This window comes from Mycteria americana, chromosome 18 (assembly GCF_035582795.1).
Source record: "Mycteria americana isolate JAX WOST 10 ecotype Jacksonville Zoo and Gardens chromosome 18, USCA_MyAme_1.0, whole genome shotgun sequence".
Taxonomy (NCBI): domain Eukaryota; kingdom Metazoa; phylum Chordata; class Aves; order Ciconiiformes; family Ciconiidae; genus Mycteria; species Mycteria americana.
The window spans coordinates 8,661,145-8,683,464 of record NC_134382.1 but is presented as its reverse complement, the minus strand read 5'-3'; the positions used below and the strand labels follow the sequence as shown (position 1 = coordinate 8,683,464).

General features: G+C 43.0%; 1 protein-coding gene across 1 annotated transcript in view; it reads right to left on the bottom strand.

The window, feature by feature from the left end:
- LOC142418697 (ATPase family AAA domain-containing protein 3A-like) overlaps positions 1-22,320 on the bottom strand; it is a 31,525-nt gene that overhangs the window by 4,862 nt on the left and 4,343 nt on the right. Inside the window, exons 6-15 of the mRNA XM_075520885.1 lie at positions 21,318-21,483; positions 20,516-20,585; positions 15,811-15,966; positions 15,523-15,579; positions 14,478-14,603; positions 11,945-12,069; positions 9,541-9,592; positions 8,572-8,642; positions 4,804-4,971; positions 4,086-4,194 (exon numbers count right to left, since the gene is read on the bottom strand). Coding sequence (XP_075377000.1) covers positions 4,086-4,194; positions 4,804-4,971; positions 8,572-8,642; positions 9,541-9,592; positions 11,945-12,069; positions 14,478-14,603; positions 15,523-15,579; positions 15,811-15,966; positions 20,516-20,585; positions 21,318-21,483 — 1,100 coding nt within the window. The remainder of the gene's footprint in view (positions 1-4,085; positions 4,195-4,803; positions 4,972-8,571; positions 8,643-9,540; positions 9,593-11,944; positions 12,070-14,477; positions 14,604-15,522; positions 15,580-15,810; positions 15,967-20,515; positions 20,586-21,317; positions 21,484-22,320) is intronic.

Genomic DNA, 22,320 nt, shown 5'->3' with positions numbered 1-22,320 from the left:
CCAGGTAAGCTAAGCAGAGCTGATGAGGATCCTAGCATCTCAAAATTCCATCAAGTCCATGATATACACCTTCCTGTGCTCCCTGTCCATTTCCTCCAGAACTTCTACAGGTCCAGGAATGGAAGCAGGAGTACCAATGCAGATTCCTCACTGCCTTTCCTAGTATTACCTGTGCTTCATGGGTGGTTTGATAAGCAGAGGTTAGGACTAGAATTGCAAGCAACAAGGCTTCAGTAGTAGGACAGACCCTGTGGAACAGAGCAACACTTCACCATAGATTAAGCCTGCCATTCTGCTCCCTCTGCATTTGTCTCTGTTGTCCAGACACTTGAAGATTTGTTCCAAGGTTGAAGTTTTGTTCCAAGACATGTCTACAGAGGTATAATGCATACTAACAGCAACACCGCAAATGACTGTTGGAGGAATAAACTAATTAAGAAAACACGTATACAAAGCTGAGGTGAATTCAGTGACAGGCACGTTGCAATTAAGCCTACACTTTGAGGATTAGCTCCAAGTCACGTCAGGGCACTACGCAAAATAGCTGAAAACAAAAGGCAAACAAAATGCTCCCATGCAGCTCTGTGCTCCAGCATTCACAACCAGCAGCTTTCACTAGGGCTTTGTGCTGTGATCTTCCCCAGAATAGGTCAACTGAATTTATTTATTAAACAGAGACCTTAGGCATATTGCATTTCAGCAGCTGGTGTGATGAGCCTATCTAGAAAAGTGTTGGAAGCTTAAACATCTTGAGACATAGTTGTTTCAAGTCTGCTTTGAGGACTTCTAAAGAGCACTGGGCTCACAACATCTGCCGTTTACTCTGCAAGGCGTTACTAAGATCAGAAACAGAACTGTTAAGAGAGATACCTTGTTTTCCCCTTTTCTTGGCTCTTCTTGCCCTTCATCTTCTCAACTTGTACATCATCTCAAACTCTTCCTGCCTGTCTTGTTAACTTGACATAATGCTTTGGGTGGAGGGGGGGGAAGCAATGGCAAGTAGGGAACTGAGTAGAAAGTCCAGATGTTCACCTTAGAGTCACAGAAGAGGCTCCCTAAATCCTCAGGTTAAGCCCTTTTGTAGCTTCCTTATAGCTCCGCACATCCAAGGCGGACAAAATTGTAGCTTGCAAACTGATTAAAATTCAAGTGCACGTTCATAAAGGTGCTGCTCACGTCAGGTTATTTCCCACATCAGCCATCTTTGGCATGTAGCATCTTGAATCAAAAGTTCAGTCGTACAGGAGTTTAAGAGACCAACAGTTCCAGAGTTAACAGTCCTATCTGTAGTATATAACCACCTTACAGCAGTTGTATCCAGCTGAAGAAAGTCTGATAAGCATTTTCTTGAGCCAGTTATGCTGGTTCATATAGCCCCTACCTACCCCGATCCACCCCCTCAGATGTGCTAGGACAACGGCGTAGCTATGCAGTTAGCTTGTCTTGCCAAGCTATTTTTAATTCTGATCAGCTCCCTGACCCAGTTCATAGTACAGCCATACAAAGAGGTGTACCAGCACAACGGAAAGGATAGCAGAAAGGCAGGAATATGAGGCAGGACTAACGCTGCCAGAAATGCTTGTCAAACTGCAGCCTTAACCCTTCCCTGACAGGAGAGAGCAGCGTGTCAGCTACAAAGCCACCTATAACAAGCTATCTGTCAGCCCTGACCCAGGCCCCAAAATACCAATACCATTCAAGAGAGCAACTGGGGTTAAGAGTACTTCAAACACCTGCTTACAGAGAGGCTTTTAAGCACAGCTACTGAAGTGCCCTACCCTTAATACTTTACGTAGGCAAAACCCAAGGCAGGTGTTAACAAGTCTTGCCACAGTCAAAAGTCAGTGGGCCAAACCTGGCGTCGATGCAGCCTTCTGTAAAGCTCTAGTCAAGCTCCAGTCTGTTACAGCTCCAAATTCCTTGACCCGATGACTGAAAGAGAACCCTACAGTAGCACTTTGGATCAACAGCTCTGGCAGGCAGCTCCCAGGGCAGCGTTCAATCCAGAAATCTTACCCCTTTTTGGATGCCCTCAGAAACCTGCTAGTGGACTGTATCCACCCAGTCATCTCCTGAGGAGAGAAGCCCATGTGTCTAGCCACTAGCTGCAAAAATCCTGTGCTATTTTAACACTGACCCATGCCACATCACGCTTCCTTTCTTGATCAACAAGGGATAAGATATGAAGTCCCTTGTTCCAGAACACCAACAACTTTGATTTTGACACAGATGAACCTTCTTGCAGCTTCTACATCAAAACAATTCAATCTTTTTGTCCACACTCTCCTGCATCTTTTTTTTTTTTTTAAAGCCCTTTGACCATTTTATGATAGCAGAGAGGAACCTCCTGCTGCAATCTTACATAGAACCTTGTTAATAGTTCTGGTGCTATGAGGTGCATTTGAAAAAGTGCTCAGGGCAACACCACTAAGGAATTAGTCACCCCCACCTTTCCCTTCCTTCAAGATCACTTAAAGGATAAATGATAAAAGCTGAGGTCATTCCTGGGGACTAATGACAAGCTAGGAGATAAGGGGTGATAAAAAGCAAAGCTGATAAAAAGCAAAGGATCATTTATCACAACTTTTTATTACAGGAAATGCCTGGCAGCAAAGCCTTTCACATACATGGGTAAGGGGGTTCCTCTTCTAAATGAGGAGAAATAAAGAAATTCCACAGCCATTAGCGGTCTGCCTTCTCTCCCACATCACCGTCACTCAGTTTAAGACAAACACCCTAGGTCTTTATCCTGGGTTCCAAAATCAGAAACCCACAAAAAGCATGGCTGTACTTAAAAGAAATGAAGCCATGATCTACTGGCCCTGTGAAAGGCAGAATGGCCCAGAGTCTGGTCTTTCCTTCAACGTGTCAGCTCTCCAGAATGGCGTCTGAACGCATGCTAACTGGACACCACGGCAGCCCACCTAACACCCATCAACATGCACTACCTCTCTCTGAATCTCAAATACTTGTCAAGCATCTTGCTAGGCTTCTTGACTGAACTGGTGACAATACTAATCTGGTATGTGTTCAGGCAGTTAGAGAACAGAAACAAATTAAAAATAAAGCTTTATATACATCTTCAGATGACAGCGCACATATTGAAATACGTTTCAATAATACAAAATTCACATAGTAAAATTAACCAGCTGTGTGCTAACATACAGAGAATAAAATAAGGACTAGCAGCACTCAAATGGCTGCTTTGGACCTCAGCTCATGACTACTGCAGTTAAATGGATTAGAAAGGATAAATACTTTCTGTACCAGAAAAGGTAGAAAAACAGTAGCAGAAGGAATGAAACGCACAAATTTTGTAAAATGTTTGTGAACTGCTAAACTAAATTAAAAACAAAGTTAGCTGGTTGTTTTGTTTTTGTTTTTACCTGAAAGGAAGCTGACATTAGTAAGTTACATGGCATACAATTTGGAGCATATTCCTTAAATTGATATTACTAGGTTAGTTTATACAAATACACAACCCAGTAAGAAACTGGCAGCTGTGACAAAATAAGGTGAAAGCCTGATTAAAAAAAAGTGCTTAAGGCTGTTGAGCATGTGAACATTTGCAAAGTGACTGCATTTCTTATTTCTATATAGGTACCACGCATGTAGAAGTACTTAGTCTTTTCAGCTCCATTTTCCAGTCAGTTTTGTTCCTTCAATTACGCAAGCTACACTAAAAATGTGTTTAGAACCAAGCAGGGGAGAAGGATGTTTTAGTGTCCTAATGCTGTCATACCTATGGGCAACAATATTAGGCATCTCTTCTACTGAGCTTCTTCAGCTGGAACACGAGCGATGGCCAATGTGATTTGCCCAAACCCATTCCTAACTCACTTGCTTTACTTAAATTCAGTAAGAGATTTCTCATTAGTGATTATAAAAACTGTTCCTATTTATGAGATGAGGAATTATGCTGATATTCTGACACCCACCCCAGAGCTAGCAGCATTCTAGTACTACCATATGGACATAATGAAACTTCCACAGTGAGACAAGATCTGAGACTCCAACATCAAACACTCAAACCTTCCAGAAAGGGAAAATGAACCAAGAACCCCAGTGATAAAAGCCCTACTTACCTGCCATGCCACAGCAAGCTGAGAGATCTCTCGGCCAGACATGCCCTCTGTCAACCTGGCAATCTCCGAGCACTTTTTCCCATAGTCAAACTGGGCCAGCTTCAAACGTCTAAAAAGCAGAAGAACAAGGATTAGTTCACATGTAGCCACACGACAGGACAGGAGGGTGAGGGAGTCAGAGGTAGGCTTTGTAAAGAGCAACACTTACAATGAAATCAAAGATCAGATCGGATCAATCTGTATAGAAAGATCCAGCCTGAGTACAGAAGTTGTTCTCCTAGGCCCAGAAAGCCCAATTTTGTGGCACAAAGAAACATGCGTACCTGGATTAAGACCAAAAAAGTGCAAGACTGGCCAGCACACAAGGAAATGAGTCACTTGGTCTGATTTGTCTCTGTTAAGCCAAGCAAAAGACAAGTGCTTGGATATGAGGAGTTCCAAGTGAGGATATGAGGATAAGAGTGTTCCTACTTGCATTATTGCCTCCAGTGCAGTAACTGGTCTCCTAAATTTTAAGGGCACAACAAACCATGATATTCTAGGATGGCATCTCATCCTGTAACAGGATAGCAAGAGGCATCTCTCCAACTCTTATCTGTACTACTGGTTTAAAGTGGGTTTATAGACAGTGGGATAGAATACACAGAAAAGGAAATGAAGAAAAACAATAAAAGAAAGAGAATCCTGTAGGGTGGGAGAGTTCTGCAGGGATACTCACTGTTTACCCTCTGTGGCTGGCTTCAAGACATGCCTATCAAAATACATTCTCACAAGCCGCTCCCGTTCTTCTAGCTGGGGCAGATCAAAGTTCACCATTTCATCTATTCGGTCATTGATAGCCCAATCAAATTGCTCAGGCTGGTTGCTTGCTAAAACAAGCATAAACCTGGAAGTACGAAACAAGAGAGGAAAGACTGAAAAACCCATAAAAATAAAAATAAAAATCAATGAACCAGTCTGAGCATTGGGAACTGCCATGGCCAGTATCAAAGACATTTCATCACCTGACGTGTCTGAAGATTCCTTAGAAACAGCTTTGTAACAGCATCTCAAGCAACATACTAAAATGCAGTGCAGTTTAAGCTATTTAGAACTGAAATGCGTTTAACTCGGTACTTAGCCTTTCAATATCAGCCTTCCCCAGTCTGTCCTTGCCATACAAGCCTAATTTATCACTTTACCCACAATCTCCCTCAAGTTAGGAATATCATAAACATTTAGCAAGAGTACAGCCTCCCAGAGCCCTCTAAGTCTGAAACCTTGGAACAAGGCTGGACAACATGGAGAGATGTTCTCTGGCACATACATATCCAGTTTAAATCCCAGTTTGGGAAACTGACTTCAAGCTGCTAACTGCACAGCACCCTAGAATCATGAGGGGCTGTCTTAGTCCTGCTCTGAAGGTATGAACGGCTGCCAAACTGAAAGCCCAACAGCATTACCGAAACCTCAGCCAGCCCAACAAGCTGCAGAGCATCGAATGGACTCATCCTGGCCTAAGAATAAGGGGAGCGTACCACTGCTGGGTCTGTGTATGGGGAGCTCATTCTTCAGCAGGTGGTAAAAGTTGACTTGTTTCCTTCAAGCAAGTCTGACAACATATTCCTGCTACCAAGTCTAACGTGTGCAGAAAGAGAGGCATTCACAACGGGTATCATAAAACAAAGGTCGTTTGTTTTACCGAGCTTTGCTCCATGGTACAGATATGCCAGCTTCCAGGTCCTGCTCTCTCCTGCTGCATTTTGATGCCAGAAGCCCTTTCTTCTGCTTTGTAATGATGCTTCTTCCCCATGCCAATTCTACTTTAATGCTTTAATTGATGTAGGCAGCTTAATAGAGCATTATAATTTGAAACGGGCTTTTAACCACAGCTATTGGAATATTGACATTCTCGCAGTCTATTTAAATCCTAGTCCACAGGGGGCTGTGTTCTTTGCTGTCATTTCTGAAGATAACTTTGCCAATCCAAGAGCCACACAGGCATGAAACTGTTCCTTTTCTACCAACAAGGACTTCCCCCAAACCCCTGCAGAAACACAGCTTGGATAAAGGATTGACACGCAACCTCATATTCAGGCCTTGCTCCTTTCTATTGTGAAAATGATACAATAGAGAGCAAGAGCAAGAGATGCAGGCACAGTCAGCTATCCAGCAAGAAGATGCAGAAAGTTCTTTGGCAAGTTTAGGCCAACAATTCACAATACTGAGTACTTAGTTACGTTGGTGACAATTCACTGGTAAAGTAACAGTACTCCTCAGGCTCTCACCAAAACAGCTAGATTTACACGCACTATTAGACTTATTCAAGTGAACTCCCAATCACGGATACAGGAGTCCTTATTGCCCAAAGCAGCAATAAGGCTGTTCAGAAGTAAAAAGCAGCGCATGAATCACAAGGACACATTCAGTCTCCTAGAATGGCTCACAGTTTAAATTAGGGTTGAATTCAACACCTGACAAAATGACAGCCCAACTGTTTCGAGTGGAGGCATAGCACCCACCAGCACCAAACAAGCACGCCCAGAGCTCTGCTAAGGCAATTTAACGCCGGGAGAAAGAACCATCCCCTTACCACCCCCCTGCCAGTCACTGGCTTGCAGTGCCATTATAAATCTGGTCAAAAAGAGAACTTTGCTGGATCCACAGCAATTAGACATTACAAGTCTGAAAAGGACTATTTCCTAGAAAAAGGGGGAACTATCTAAAGCTAAAACATACATGCTATTATTCTTAAAGTTCTGCAGTTCCAGCTAAACATCTTTATCATCTTTGCGGGTACAGGGCAAAAGACATTTCTAGAGATCACCCAGGAGCTCAGGATATCTACAGTTTTCACCTTGGAAAACTGTATTTCTATCTTAAGCACCATTTGCTCTGGGTCCTGCAGAACATATGCATTTTGCCAATATATATTTGTTATATTTATTCTCGCAAACAGCAAATACAACATCATTTAATAATAATTATACTCAACTCAGCATTTATAGAGCAATTCTACGTATCATTTCAGAAGAGCCTCGCTATCCTCCCAAAGAGAAAACCAAGGACCTTGCAAGGTTCTTGCAGGCTCAACTCCTTGCTTTCTAGCAATCTACTCCTTTTGGAAAGGCACACCTTCCAAGGCACCTCACTGTGACAGAGAAGGGGACAGAGAAGCTACATACAAGCAACTACCAGTTAGAGCTGCATTGGTTTTAACAAGTTCAAGAGAGACCCCAAGGATAGAAAATGTCCTGCTGTTGCCCTGAAACAATGACCTTCTAGAATATTCATTTCAATGGCATGAGGTTACTGTAAAAGGTGTTTCACTACAGCCGTACTAAGGCAGCAGTCCATCCTCGAGAAACTCACCTTCCCACATACAGAGACAACTTTTCTCCTTGGCTCAATTTTTGTAAGCTCAATTTTTTTGTAAAACAAGTTTAACAACTAAGTAAAGTTCACACACACACACACAAAAAAAAATCAAATCAAAGATTATTCGAAAGAGGTCAAGGCAAGGTCATGTCTCTTTATTATGATAGCCAGGAAATGGCTCTTGTTAAACGAAGCAGTGCTCTGCAGGAACTTAACATTAATGTGACAAAGGGAGCATGGATGGATTGGCAATGAAACTCACACACATGCATACATCTGTCGAGTCAGCCCTGCAATCATCTGCGTTTAGCAAATCTATTAGCAGCCATGAAGGAAACAGCTCTGGGATTCCTACATTTATATGCAACGTTGCACACAGACATCCTGAGCAGACAGCTCATGCAAAAGAACTGGGGTCAGATTTAAACTCGTTTGCCTCAGTCTCAAACCTATCCCCACCACACGCACATGCACAGCATGGAAAGAAGACACCAAAGCACTGGAGAGGAACAGCAGCTCAAACAAACACAAGCTGAAGCATTTTTGAAAAGATTATGAAACATCCAGCCAGTATCAACCCTGCATTCTCTTTTGTGATATTGATATTCATGGGCCCGATACCGTCCTCGTTTAAACAACAGTAACTGATCAAGAAAGAGAATGTACTCATTAAGACAATCGAGATGTTCAAATACCACCCCTGTTTCGGGAAAGAATTTCCCTAGAGTGCTGGAAGGGAGCCACACACAGTATGGATGACATATGAAAGGGAACTGCTCACCACTACACACCATATGCAGGGGAATCGTTGTCCTGAAAAGCAGTTCAAGATCCCTTTTGCACATCTGCTAACGTGGGCCAAACAAACGCCCTTTTTACAAGCACTGATCTCTACCCTGCGTACAGCCCTTCTGAGTTCCGATTTCCAGGTCCCAGGAAAAGATAAAGGAGGAGCAAGCTACATTCAGTATATAAGCTGAAAAGGGGATATTCTGTGCAGATTTTTTCAAGTCCTTAGTAGCGCAGATCATACGTTTCCAACTTTCATTTGCACACCACAGACTCTTTACAGACTTTCCTCGGTTCAGGGAAATATCAACTGATGTAAGGGCTGAAAGTGGATACTTACTTGTTGCTGTGCTGCCCTGTTCTGTGCAGGAATGCATTTAAAGTTGCTCTGAGATCTTCACTGATTTTCTCCTGCAAAGATGAAATCCAAAGGAAGATCAACTGCTTGGGGACCTAAGGCAGGTCCCAGCTTTAAGCAGCATTACTGACAAAGTGAGTTCTGTCATTGTCAAGCATTTGCATTACAGTAGAATCCAAAGCACTGTAATACCTTGAAAAAAAGGATCAATTTATATACCCAGGAAAAAGGTCAGGAATTAAAGCTTCCAACAGAGAGATTATTTACGCACAGTTACTCAGTGATTCTCTGGATTTCAAACCCAAGGCTCTAACCATTGGCCCAGGTGGCTTTCCCTGCTGAACACTATTTTAACCGGGAAGTCCAATAAGATACTTACAGGAAAATAAGCCACAGCAAAGAAGTCACTTACACATTCAAAATAATCTTCTAAGGATAGCTCTTTAAATAGACCATTGGGGTTCAAGTAGCAGGTCCAGATTCAGTGTACAATATGGTGACTTTGAAAACATAAATCATTTGTACAGGGGAAGATGCTAGCGTAGCTTTGTTAATGTCGCAAAAAGCAGTTCTGTTACGAAAACCTCCCAAGATAAATAGCTTTTGGGACAAAACCCAAACCCTGCAGGGTACCAACTCTGCAGTGTGAACAATCTTCTCCTGTTATGCCTCTGTCTTTCCTACTGCCCAGTCACCTGCAAAACCTCCAAAAAGATGATGTCACCCATCTTTTGCAGGGAGGAATTCTCAAGTCAGTCTTGAGACGCTCATTCCATTCAGCTGCAAGACACTAATTTCTTGTCTCTGCAACACTTAATTAGGTGAGTAGTAAGGCAACTGCCAGTTTTAATCTTTTGCCTGTTGAAGCCAGCTATTCAGGTTAAACAAGAAAGCTGTTGGCTGACTAACTCTGCAGTATACCCAGGTAACAGACATAGAGAAAGTACTTACTGTTGCCCTCTTCCGCAGAAATGCATCCGCTTCATCCACAAATAGCAAGAGGCTGTAAAAGGAAAGCACTACACAGTAATAGAAGACAGGTAAGTGAGGCTCAAATGGCTCAAGGATTCTCCTGTCCCACTACCAGGCACCCCTAAGTGTGACCAGCTGTAAGCCCAAAGGATTACACGAGCAAATTCATTTCTCAAGGCCACGTTTCTCAGCTAAGCTACAGCAACATTTCCATTGCACACACTGGGCCCATCCCAACAGTTAAGAAAGAGGCAGTAGCTTTAGACACCTTAGGCCATAAATCTGACTCCAGGCCTCCGGAGTTTTGTTTCCTGCTGTTCAGAAGCAGACTGAACAGAAGCAATTCTAGGGCACACAGCCTTAACCTCCTCCAGCTTTTTAAATATAGATGGGAGTTTTCATGGGCATGGTTTGGCAATAGGCTTGTATCTAGCAGTGCTGGTATGTTACTGCCAAGTTGGAGCAGATCTCTGAAATTTAGACCTGGCTCCCCAAGTATTTGTGAGAGTGCTTATTTTAGCATTCCCTCCTATTTAGAGAAATGTGTGCAAGGGTACAAGACAGGTACACAAGCACACAAGAAGTCTTGGTGACAATGGCATCTTCTTGCCATTTTTCTTCCTTATACCATCCTGAAAACCTGAAAAGAGAGTCCTCCCCTGCAACTCGCTTTGTTATTTTGTTGGGTTTTTCCTTTCCAAACCACACTATCAATAATATAATGGTTTTACTACCTGTGGAGAAGTGAATTAATAAAGTCAATGAATAATTCACAAAAATAAGTTCACTTATAACCCAAGGGTAGTGCTCTTCCCAAGAGACAAAGTGTATAAAGATGTTTATCAATAACAGAACCAAGTTGCTCATAAAGCTGTCACAGCTTCTATTACCTCCTTGCCTAGCTTCAAAACCAGCTTTCAAGGGATTTCAGGGCCTATTAACATCTTTTACTCAACTCCAGTTTTTCTGAAAATATTCTCAGCTACAGTCTCCGCAGAGAAGTGTCTTCTATCACCACTGCTTTCAGCCAATAAAGGCAACACAGTACTAACTGCTAACATTGTTGGATACCCAGAATAAAATCTGCTTAAATACTTGAACATTACTGGAACTTGGAATATTGATGTATATGGACACATGCAGTCTTTGATCACGACGTTCACAAGATGGCTATCTGGACTGTATGAAGTTCAAGTGCACAGTTTTTATCAGGACAGAGAATAAACTCAGACCCAGGCAGTGCTGTGAAAGACAATTCTTTAGGGGAAGCATCCAGCAGTCTTCATCCTGTTGAGTATCCTCGTATCTCTTCCAACTTCTTTTTCTAAGCTCACTTAAATTCTTACACTTTTCCTTCTATCCTCAGAGTAGGAGAAGCTTGAAGAGTTTAAACCCTTAGGACATTTACTCTGCAGGTTTTGGGTTTTTTTTAAAGGGGAAACAGAAACATGTAGATAATGAATGTGGCAAGGATTAAAACAGAAACTGCAAGATCATGTCCACCTAAAGCAATCGGAGAACAGGTAAATCACCAGTTAGCCACATTTACAGAAGACCTGCAATCAAAACAGCATAAAAAACCCAAACTCACACCCACTGCAAGTTCCCTATTGAGTTTTAATATCCTGGCTGGACAAGCAACTTTAGCTACCTCTGGTCTGCAAAAATCCGTTTACACTAGTATGAACAAATTAACTACACACTCTTACAAAATCAGGGAGTCATGATTTAGCCTCAACATGAATGCTTTTCTGCAGATAAGTTTGCTTTTAAAGGTGACTGAAAAAGCACAACAGCTTGTGACTTTTACACCTAACGTCAATGCCTTTAGCATCTGTCTCCCCCTTATCCTCTTTCATTTCTTATAATTCGCTGCTACTGCTTGAGACTCAAAAGTAAAGAAGAAGCCGGATCCAAAGACTGTCAGAGTCTAAAATCCGAGCAATTGCAACAGGGAACATAATATCCAGAGAGTGTAAACACCTGGTTACAGCTCCACGTGTGCCAAGTCTTCTAACTACTGTCAGAAAACTAATCACTCTGAAAGGCATGTGTCCCAGCCTTCAAGTGGGCAATATCTCTCCGTCTGCCTGGGGAGATCAGCAGAGAGTCAAGCTATGACTGATCTGGAAAACCTGAAGTAAACAAGAAGGGTTTGAGGGAGCAGAAGAGCAAAAGCTTTCAGCCTTTTAAATATTACAAAGCAGCAAGAATTCACCCATTCTAGGAAAACTGTAGGGGATGTCATGCCTGGTCAGCGTTACCTCATCTGTGCAAGAGTATCATTCAATAACAACAGAGACTAGGGGTCTGAACTACGGCGTTGCAGTGAGTTTCTCTGAGCAGGAAACCAAACTCAGGATTCAGAGGAACCTCTACTTACCCTCTCCTACTGGTGTTTGCCCAGTCAAAGAGTTTATGCATGGCAGTAACTCCTTCCCGCCCCATGGGGGCAACATCGCCACCAGTCATGATGGCATAATCCATGCCCGAGTGCATAGCTAATTTCTGGAAGGAAACAAAAACCAGCAAGTTAAGCGCTCTCTTTCACTGCAAGTCCACGGAAGGTGAGGAGGGAAATAAAAGTAGTTTAGTCCTATCAGCATGCTTATTTGCAGAGGGTAAGTATGCTCTTAGAGAAGAGAACGCTTCTGCGGTCACTTAGGGGCAGCTTTTAGCATTGCTCTGAATGGGAACAAAAAGATGGGAGATTAGTCTTAGGGCAATGCACGAAATTTTAATGCCAGAAGGCACTGCTGAGAGTGCTTAGACTTCCAAATACACTTGTGTATTGTTTATTTCTTCCACTGTTTTCTTCATGGTCTAGTTTATAACTTCCTTCCTCTGCGCAGCAGAACAGGATTCTATTCTCTACTAGATGCTTAACTAATACAACTGAAATAAAATTTTATTCGTTTAAAAAATTTAAAAGCCTGGAATTAAATGGTCAGTGAACCCAATGAGTATTCAGACAAAATAACAGAATTTTCCCTTTGTGTCTTAAAGCCTGCCACAAGTCATTGGTCTGGTGGCTACTACGTGAAGGGTTTTGATGAAGCTCCTGGGGCATGCTAGAAATACCTCCCTTAAGCCTTCAGGTAAAAAAAAAAAAAACCAAGCCACTATGATTTTTTTGCTAGGACAGAAAATGCAAGTCTATCCATAAAGCAAGTTTGACAGGATGTAGCCAACATTAACCAAGCACATCAGAAGAGCCTATAGATTGCACTGACCAAAGTTTGCTTAGGCTGTCACATCACTGCAGGGCAGAATTACAGCCTTGGCAAAGCCTCCCTCTACTTCAGCCCAAACAGGTCTACCAAGAGCTACGTTAACATTGTAATTAAGCTCCCAGCTTAAACCTGCCCTCCACCTCACTGGCGAATTAGCCCCCAAATGCCTGTATCTGAAAGAACAGACTTTGCTAGGATTTGAAGCCACTAAACAGGAAGATCTCCCTCCTCCATTTCAGAAAGCAGTTCACAAAGCAGCCACCAACTGAGCCCTGCCACGGTGACAGACAGCAGGCTTGAGTTAACATACCATTAGCTGTCCCAGACCTGGCTATCCAGTTCTGCCGAGTAAAGGAAAGTCATCTGAAGGTTAAAATGAACAAGTCAACCCAAGTAGATCAGCAACAGCCCCAGCAAAGCATGCTTAACTGAATCCAACCAATTATTGGCTGTGCAGCAGAAGGCTGGAAAAAAGCTTTGCTCTGCCCATTAAAACCACCCAGTTCCTGCTACTACCGTTTAGTGTTTTGTATCAGTCCAACAAAGCTGGAAGCTTTGACAGTTGCATCCAAGTGTGTTTGCATCTGTCTCAAGAATCCTTTCATACAGCATTACTACTTACCACCACAGCCCCATCTATGTCTTTGCCCTGCAGGAGTCAGAGAAGGCCACCACACTATGACATGTTGCCTTTTTGGAACAGCAATAATAGCGATCTGTATTGTCACTGACATTAACCCAAGTGCAAAAGTCACAGCTCAGAAAACAGTCAGCTTCCCAGCGTAGTATTCTCTCCTCTCTAGAGCATACGGGTCTGATGTGCTCAGCCCTTTCCTCACCCTTACATCCACCTTCCTTCTGGCCCACTCCAATCTTTTACAGCTACCACCACATCCCCTTGGAATTCCTACTATGCTATTGGGGAAAAGTGTCAAGAAATAACTTCTGGACTGTTTAATAAACTTCTCCTTCTTCCACTGCCAATCACTTCTCTCAGCTCTTACACTTCTCCCTTCTCCTCCTTATGCTGCTGTTGCCATTTCCTAGACCTGTCCCTCTCTACTGGCTTTAGAAATCCAAACTAGGTGGCATACTGTCAGAGCAGGCAGCAAAAACACTATTGGGATATGGGTTTAATGTATTAATAGAGAAAAAAAATTAACTTGCATCAGCACATCAAATCTGCCACTGCTGAACAAGTCTATGAAACCTCAGATCTAGTGGACAAGCACTGAAGAGCAAGTCAAAAATCAAATCCCGACTCAAATCCATGCAAAAACCATCCTGGTAGCGCATTTGCGCAGTGAAGCCATACCTAACTCTTCTCTGCTCTGGGATTAGCAAGCAGCAGCAGGAAAGACCCTATCTAGACAAGTGCGTAAAATTAACAGAGGTGGAAATGAGACAGCAGGCTGGTGTTGCGATTTCACAAGTCACAGTTGCCAAGTGCCTTTTCCAGACGGAAGGGCTCTTCTGCCTAGGCTTAGCACTAGAATCCAAATGACTGTACTAAATTAGAGTCGAAGCAGCCTGGATGCCTTTTCCTCCCTTCCCAGAGACGCAAGAACGCAATGTTTATGCAATACTACAGCAATAGATTTCAGACTAGCGAGGGTGCTTAGACCCTGAGTTTTCAGAGCACCGCGCAACATGCAGGTTGCCAGAATCTTGGCGGGGTTTTACCTTGGCAAAGAGTGTCTTTCCAGTGCCAGGGGGACCGTACATAAGAATATTCCTGTATAGGCTTTTGTTCTTTTTTGTATTTCTTGTTGCTATGGCAATGTCTCTCACACGTGCTTCTAACTGTGGCTGCAAGAAAAGGGTTAAACTTAAGGAACAGAAAGTACTAAGAGACCTGCATCTATCAGCTCCACAGATCAGTACCAGCAAGAAGTAGGCAGCACTGCTACGTCTCAAGCTTTTGAGCCTTAACTTCAGCTGCTTATTACTTCAGACCAGGGTCATTGCCCCTTCTATGTCAGGATTTACTCAATTCAAAGTTCCGTCCACTTGGCTACAATTCAATTATAAGAAAAAGCAGCAGTGCAGGAAGCAGTGCGATAACTACTATACGAACTGATAACACCTAAATATTCGCTTCCTACTGGATGCCCTGGGAAGGATATGTCAAAACATAAGCAACTCTTTGCAATATTAATTCTTTCATATAAGTCATTAACATTCATGTTCATACTTATTACTGCATTCGTAGAGATACTGGGAGAAAGCTATTCCTGCAGGAGCATTTTCTCTCAGCAGCTTCAAGAAGCACTTAAATTTGCCTGATATCCAGGAATCAAATTCAGAAGCAAATACACAGAAGCAGCTCTAATTAGCAAGTTAAGAACCATTCACAAGATGGGTAAATGCATAAACTTCTTCAGTTTTTGGCCTACAAGCAGATCCAGGTTCAGTAATCCTTAACAGATTAGGCGAGACAAGTGGAACTCTGTATATTAACATGCTGACTACAGGGAAAGACTGCAGCAAGGGTAAGGACTGAACTAAGACTTCAACTGCTTTACACAGAGGAAAAAAGGTTAACAAAGTGCTTAATGCGTGTCACGCTGAACACAGGAGCTTATTTACAGTCTCAGTGCTCCAAGGGTGCTATGTCTCCAGAATTACTGGAATTACAGTTTTTGAAGTGAGTCTAAGGAAACAGCCGTTCTTGTTTAGATTCCAAAGTCATCCTTCACAGACCAAGATAGCAAAATAGAGTACTCACACTGAGAACAACTCCTTCAAGAGCATCCTGAGCCTTGCTGGCAAGACGCTTACCAACCTACAGAGGACAAATTCAATTACTGGTATGTAGAAACCAACCACAGTTTTGTCAACTCACCTGGACAAAAAGGTGACATGAAATGACAACGAGCTCAGCCCACCGACGTTATCTCTACTGGTACATTTATTCACAGACCCATTGACAGCTCCCTGCCTGACACGAAGAGCTGCAAAACGAGTTTTGCATCCTCATGGCTGAGCGCAATACAAAACCAAAGCTAAACTTTACCTTGATAGGATGCTTCAGTGCCTCCAGCACAGTAATACGTGAGGTTTCTCTCACCAGGGAAGGTTTGCCCAAACGTGCTTCTATGTATCGCCCTGCTACTGCCGTGGCATTCTTGGCAGAGTAAACACCCACTGCCAGCAGGGTTAGGCCTGCCACCTGCAAAGAAAAGGGGGAAGGATTAGGAAAAACACTTGGCAAGGCAACACTGTTGTGTGTAGCGTGCCCTGTGGCAGGGAATTAAGATTCAGGACAAATGCTGACCAATAGGGGTTTATTTTTGGTAAGATGTTTTATCCCTGTTCAGACAGTTAAGGTCTCACACTCCCTATTCATAGGGCATTTAGTGCTCTTGCATCTTGCAGTGTGAGAGGCAGAGGAAGCACAAGTAACGCATATGGTCACGCATCCAGAAGTACGTACTCCCTGCTCAAACTTTGTGTGCCTTTTCAGACTTTTAACTGAGTAGAATATGCATTAAGACAAACAGCCATCAGGCTTTGCTACAAACTGGAGGAATAAGCCTCCTATGAGAAAACAGTATCTCCCATAACACTGAACCTTTAGCTTCCAGCGTTATGAACAAAAGCACATTGGGAAAGTGGTGTGGTTTGGGTTGTTTTTTTCTTTCAGGTATTCTGTGCAGGCAGTTAAAAATAAGCCCACATCAACCAGGTGCCGCCTGCCAGACTACCCCTCACCATACAAGAAAACGTATGCCGAATTAAAGATGCCAAGGCAAACATCTGAATTGTGGCTGCCACCAAGGCAGTACACAGTGAGGAACAAAAAGGACTAGCCAGGGTACACCTGCCAAAGGTGAACAGTCATGTCAGACCCAACACAACAGGAAAACAGGTACTCAAGAGGAGCTTCCAAGCCAAAAGCACCCCGGGAATTACCATCACTGCATTAGAGACCGTTCTTTCAGAAACCCCAGAACATGAGACATTCCCATCAATTTGCCAGTGAAGCAGAAAGACTCCAGACTTCGCTGTGGTTTATGGTTGCTGCTCGGTTCAGCACTACCTCGGCTCATATTAAACCAAGAGCCCCGCAGGCAGCTTTTTCCACCACAGCTAGCTGTCAGAATAGACAAGGAGCTGTGCTGACAATGCTAAAGACACTCCAGGAGGTTGCCAAGAATAACATTTCAGGACAGGATTTGAAAGCAAGACTTTACAGAAATCCTTAGCATGTATAGGATTGTTTCCTTAATTCTGAGAGACTGATAGCACTGGTAACTTTTATAAAACTTTTATACAACTTTACTTAAGGTGCACAAACATAAGCCTCCAGTTCCATCTGTGTGTGCATATGCAAGCGAGTCAGTGGATTTACAAAAAGTCCCATTCACCTGAAAATACAAGTGTCCTGGTTTCAGCTGAGATAGAGTTAATTTTCTTTACAGTGGCTGGTATGGGGCTGTGTTTTGGATTTGTGCTGAAGACAGTGTTGATAATACAGAGATGTTTTAGTTGTTGCTGCACTGGTCAAGGACTTTCCAGCTTCCCCTGCTCTGCCGGGGGCAGAAGAAGCTGGGAGGGGGCACAGCCAGGACAGCTGACCCCAACTGCCCACAGGGCTATTCCATACCATAGGGCGTCGTGCTCAGTATATAAAGCTGGGGAAGAAGAAGGAAGGGGGGGACGTTCGGAGCGATGGCGTTTGTCTTCCCAAGTCCCCGTTACGCGTGCTGGAGCCCTGCTTTCCTGGAGATGGCTGAACACCTGCCTGATCATGGGAAGGAGTGAAGGAATTCCTTGCTTTGCTTTGCTTGCATGCGTGGCTTTTGCTTTACCTATTGAACTGTTTTTATCTCAGCCCTCAAGTTTTCTTACTTTTGCTCTTCCGATTCTCTCCCCCATCCCACCGAGAGGGAATGAGCGAGCGGCTGCATGAGGCTTAGTTGCCGGCTGGGGCTAAACCATGACGACAAGGGAACAAGGGGCATAACTTTTAAACTGAGAGGTGTCTGGGAAGAGGCCAACTGTTCCACACAGTTCCGAGTGCAAGTAATCAGTTGCGTTCAGCTTACAGCTAGATGCCAATAATTCCTATCAGAGCAAGCCCAGATAGACAAAAGAGCACGCTGCAGCAATGGCTTTTAAAAGCAAGCAGACTTTTACTACAACTCCAGAACAAGGTCAAAAGCCTGAAGGACAACAAGGATGGCATTGTTCAATAAACCATGAGACACCATCTGTTCAGTTTCACTCCGCTTAAGTGTGTGACATCACCTTTGCTTTGGATGGAAACATGAACGGTTCAGAACTGCGAGTTCCAAGATGCAAAGACGACAACGACCTCCACACCTGATTCATCTCAGTTTACAGGGACTTCAGAACACAAGAGACTCCACCTTTATAGCAGCCTCCCTCTAAAAACAAGGTACCATGACAAATGGTACCATGACAAATGGTTTCATGCACTCTTAAACCATCTGCTTTTGCAACATCCAGTACTAATTAAAGTTACAGGTTTAGATCCATCCAGGCAGAGGTAAGTATTTCAGACTTCTGGACTTCACTGACCTTCATGTTACAAGATACAGAGAAATACAGCTTTGAGACTGATGGCTGTGCATCAAAACAGGAAAATTACTCGACTCTCACATTCACAGAACCACCCAATTACTATGCCCATTCCACAAATGAGTCTGATTACAGTGCTTATCTGTTTATCATGAAGTATCTAGCAAAGGAACGAATCTCTGACTGATAAACAAAGTGAATTCCACTAAAAAAACCCAACAAACTCCAACAACTTTGAGCAGAACCTTTGGGGTTCTGCTTGGATGAGAAGAGGTAGGAAAAGAGCAGCCCTTACAGTAGCAGGAAGAGCTGAAAATCCAGGGCTAATTTAGAGGAACCCTAAAATAACTGGCCAATTCTTACCTTATAGTCATTTTTCAAAGCAACAGAAAATATGAGTTCCAGCTGTGTTATCTCCTTTCCAACAATATACTTACTTTTTTTTTTTTTAAGCTAAATGTCCCAAATTCACAAGACAAGAGCTTGTCAGAAGCAAAAATGACCATAATGCAGGAAACTGGTATCTGGGTCAAGAGAATACGCAGCTAAAAGCACCAAGAACTAATCTGCAAAAGGCTCCGAATACTGCAGGCATTCCAGGTACAGCCTACAGATTACAAAAGGACGCACTAAAAGCACGTCTTGTTCTCCCCAGCGCGCTCAGGCAAAGCGCCTTTTGTACCAGCCCGTGTGTATAAAACCGGAGGGTGGAGCAGATGGTGGTGACTGACTTAAAGCAAAATGTCCATTTTAACAAGCCACGCTACCAAAAATATATTTTCACTGTAAAGTTTTGTTGTAAGTAGTACACTGAGAAACAACTTTATGTCCATAAGAAGCCACTGCCATGCTCTTTTGTCCTGTGAAGAGACGTTGGTCCAGTTTTTAATCACCTTATTTAGCACACATAACAGTTCTCTAAGTGCTCCCGAGGCTACATCAAAATTAGTTACAAAGTTGTGAGATAATCAGCAAAGCGAGTTCTAGATCATGTCCTGCAAGGACTTGAAGTTCCAGAGACGAGGAGTGCTCCTTTCCATGAAAATGGCACCCTCAGACTCCTTGATCAGAGAGCTGACGGTCTGCTACCCACCTGGGATGAGAGGAGCAGGCAAGCTCCTGGCAGCTGACTTGGTGGGAAGAAATTGCAGCTCACAGACAGAATGCATGCAAAAGGGGAATATTGAAGAATTTCTCTCTGTGGCCTTAAAATCATGTACCTTAATACTATAATTAAAAACAAAACAAACCTTCACGATGCATCTCTTGCTATTTTCTGGGGGAGTGTTCTCAGAAATTTTTTACTGTAAGGGGTACGTGATCAAAAACTTGGAGAGCACTGGTTTAGAGGGAACAAACCCCTTTTGTGTCCACCAGATCAACTATTACACATCTCCAATATACTTTCCCTAATATTCCTAAAAAGACACTTCCAGTTTGTAGTTTAACTGCAAACATACAGAAGACATCGGGGGTGGGGGGAAACAGGGATTAGATCCCTGTTCCCAAAATCCACCACTGGCACGGAAGTCCTGTAACAGCAGCGTTAAACATTTCATAATGCTCTGTTCACCTGTAAACATTTATAGATGTTCATGCATCATGAAAGTACAATGAACATCAATCATTAAAAAGCTGAATTAAAACTTGTCAGCTCAGAGCCTAGTCAAACACAAAAACTGCATTCAAGATCTCAAAGAAAAAACCTGCAGTTATCTCTAACTGGCTATTAGATAAAACCCCTACTCCCCTACACACGAGACACAGCAAATTCTAGAACAATCGGGGGGGACTGATCTGTGAAAAAGACTCATCTAGTTTTTTCACAGAATCTGCATCTATTACTTGTAATAGCTGGCAAACTTTCAGGAAACATGTTTGTAAAGGTGATGGTGCCTCCAAAGACAAGACAATTATATGCTGTTGATCAATCAAAGCCAGAACTTTTGTGACCAATGAGAAAAAAAATTATCTATACAGAGAAGATGAGAATTAATTTGAATAAAAATCTGAAGCACAGTATCTCCTTACATGAGGACTGCAGAGAGCACTAAGTGAGCAGCAAATTCCTGCCATGGCTTACAGTTTATAAACACATCAGAGCAAGGAGTTAGTTTAACACACATTTACAGACAGACTCTTCTGGAAGTTATCGATACATGTCACAATCTTACCGTGGCCGTAACTTTATCCCAGTCTGTTACAAAAGCACGGAATCCTTCCCCGAAGAGCATCCCAGCTGTCCTACGGTAAGCAAACAGCAAGGCAAGCAGGAGAAGAGAAAGGGATTCCAAAGACTGAATTGCAACAATTTACAAGACAACTTTATACTCTATAATGATCTTCTTCAGAACCCGTCAAAGCTAACTGAGGCCTCACCTGGGAACTGAAACATGAACAAGCACAGCAAATATATTTATAATCATCTGATGTCTACACCTGATCTGGGGTTAAATCCAGAAAAGCATTTGGCATTAAGATTATATAAATTTCTTTCTTTAATACATTATTAGTGCTGAACTGTAATAAAAGGTATTTAATTCTAAAGCTTTTTTAATGCAAAATCACAAAGGACCTAAAATTAACAAATTATAAATCTAAATGCCCACCCCTTTGGAGATAGACTGCTTTATACCTTTATGGCATATGTTCAGAAACTGAAAGAACTCAGAGTTTTCAGAGTAACTGAGTCTCAATCTTAGCGACTAAGGCTTGAAGTAACCTGTTAGAAAAATTGTATAAAATTCACAAGTCTATAAATAGTCTCTTTGGTTCACATTCAGATGACAATGTAGCAAGACAAGTGGAAGAGAGGGTTCTCTTTCATATAACTCCTATTGTTCAGAGTACAAGAGTGTACAAACTAACTTTTGATATTCCTCAGAGCTTACAGGAATAAACAGCAAGGTTTCCTACACGATGGGAGAAATCTGCAGAAGCAGCAAGGCAACCCATGCCCTTCTGGCTTGCACATACTTGAGGGACTCTAACACGGTTTGGCGATGTTCAGCAGCTTTTAAGCGGATCTGCTCCCGAATGATGTCTGCGTTCTCCCGCTCAGCCTTGGCACGGGCTCTTGCCTCTGCCTCGACACGCAGCATTTCATTCTTATGCCGCAGCTCCATCTCTCGCTCTACAGTAGCTTTAAAAAAAAAAAAAAAAAAAAAGGAGAGAAGAGCACAATCTTTTGGGCTGGCTTAATCCCAGGTAGCAAGCAGGTGAAAGAGGTGCGTTGCTTCATCCTGGCTTCACAACAGCTCTGTGTGGTCCCACAGCAGCAGACTTTCAAGATCTGAATTCCCTCCCACCCTCCCCCAAAAGGCAGCCAACCAGTACAATATTACAGAAGACAGACAAGGAATTTCCCCTCTGTGCTCAGAGGGATCACACACCAAATAGGTGGCCTTCTCCAGATGGCACACTGCAAGACAATAATCATGCTTCTGTTCTGGAAGTTCATTACCAGAAAAATTGCTCAGGGCAAACTTTAGTCAGAGACAGGCTAGACAATAAGCAACAGAGAGGGGAAAAAACACAGTGCTAGGCACTGCTGCTGCTCAGCAACATCAGTTTAGAGAGGAAGGGTGACACGCTACAGGCAATGAAGGACGACCCTGGGCAAGTAACTACACACAGCGTAACATGAACTGCTCGTCAGGAAGAGAAGCAAAACGGAGTTGCCTGTAAAATGCTGTCCCAAACAGGATTTTGGAAGCTCTGTTACTTCAGGCACACAGAATTGCAACAGATACATTAAGATTGATGTGAATGGAGAATGAACGAGAAACCTAAGAACAACCCTGGAGATGAGGACTCCATAGCTAGCACCCTCTATCTTCAGCATCGCTGCAAGAAATCCTGCCTGGACCACCCAGCTACTTGATATCCACCTTGATACCCGAATGCTGGACAGGCTACCTTGGCATTCATATCTTAGTGCCTATGAGTAGGTGGATACTACAAGAGTAAAATCACCCTC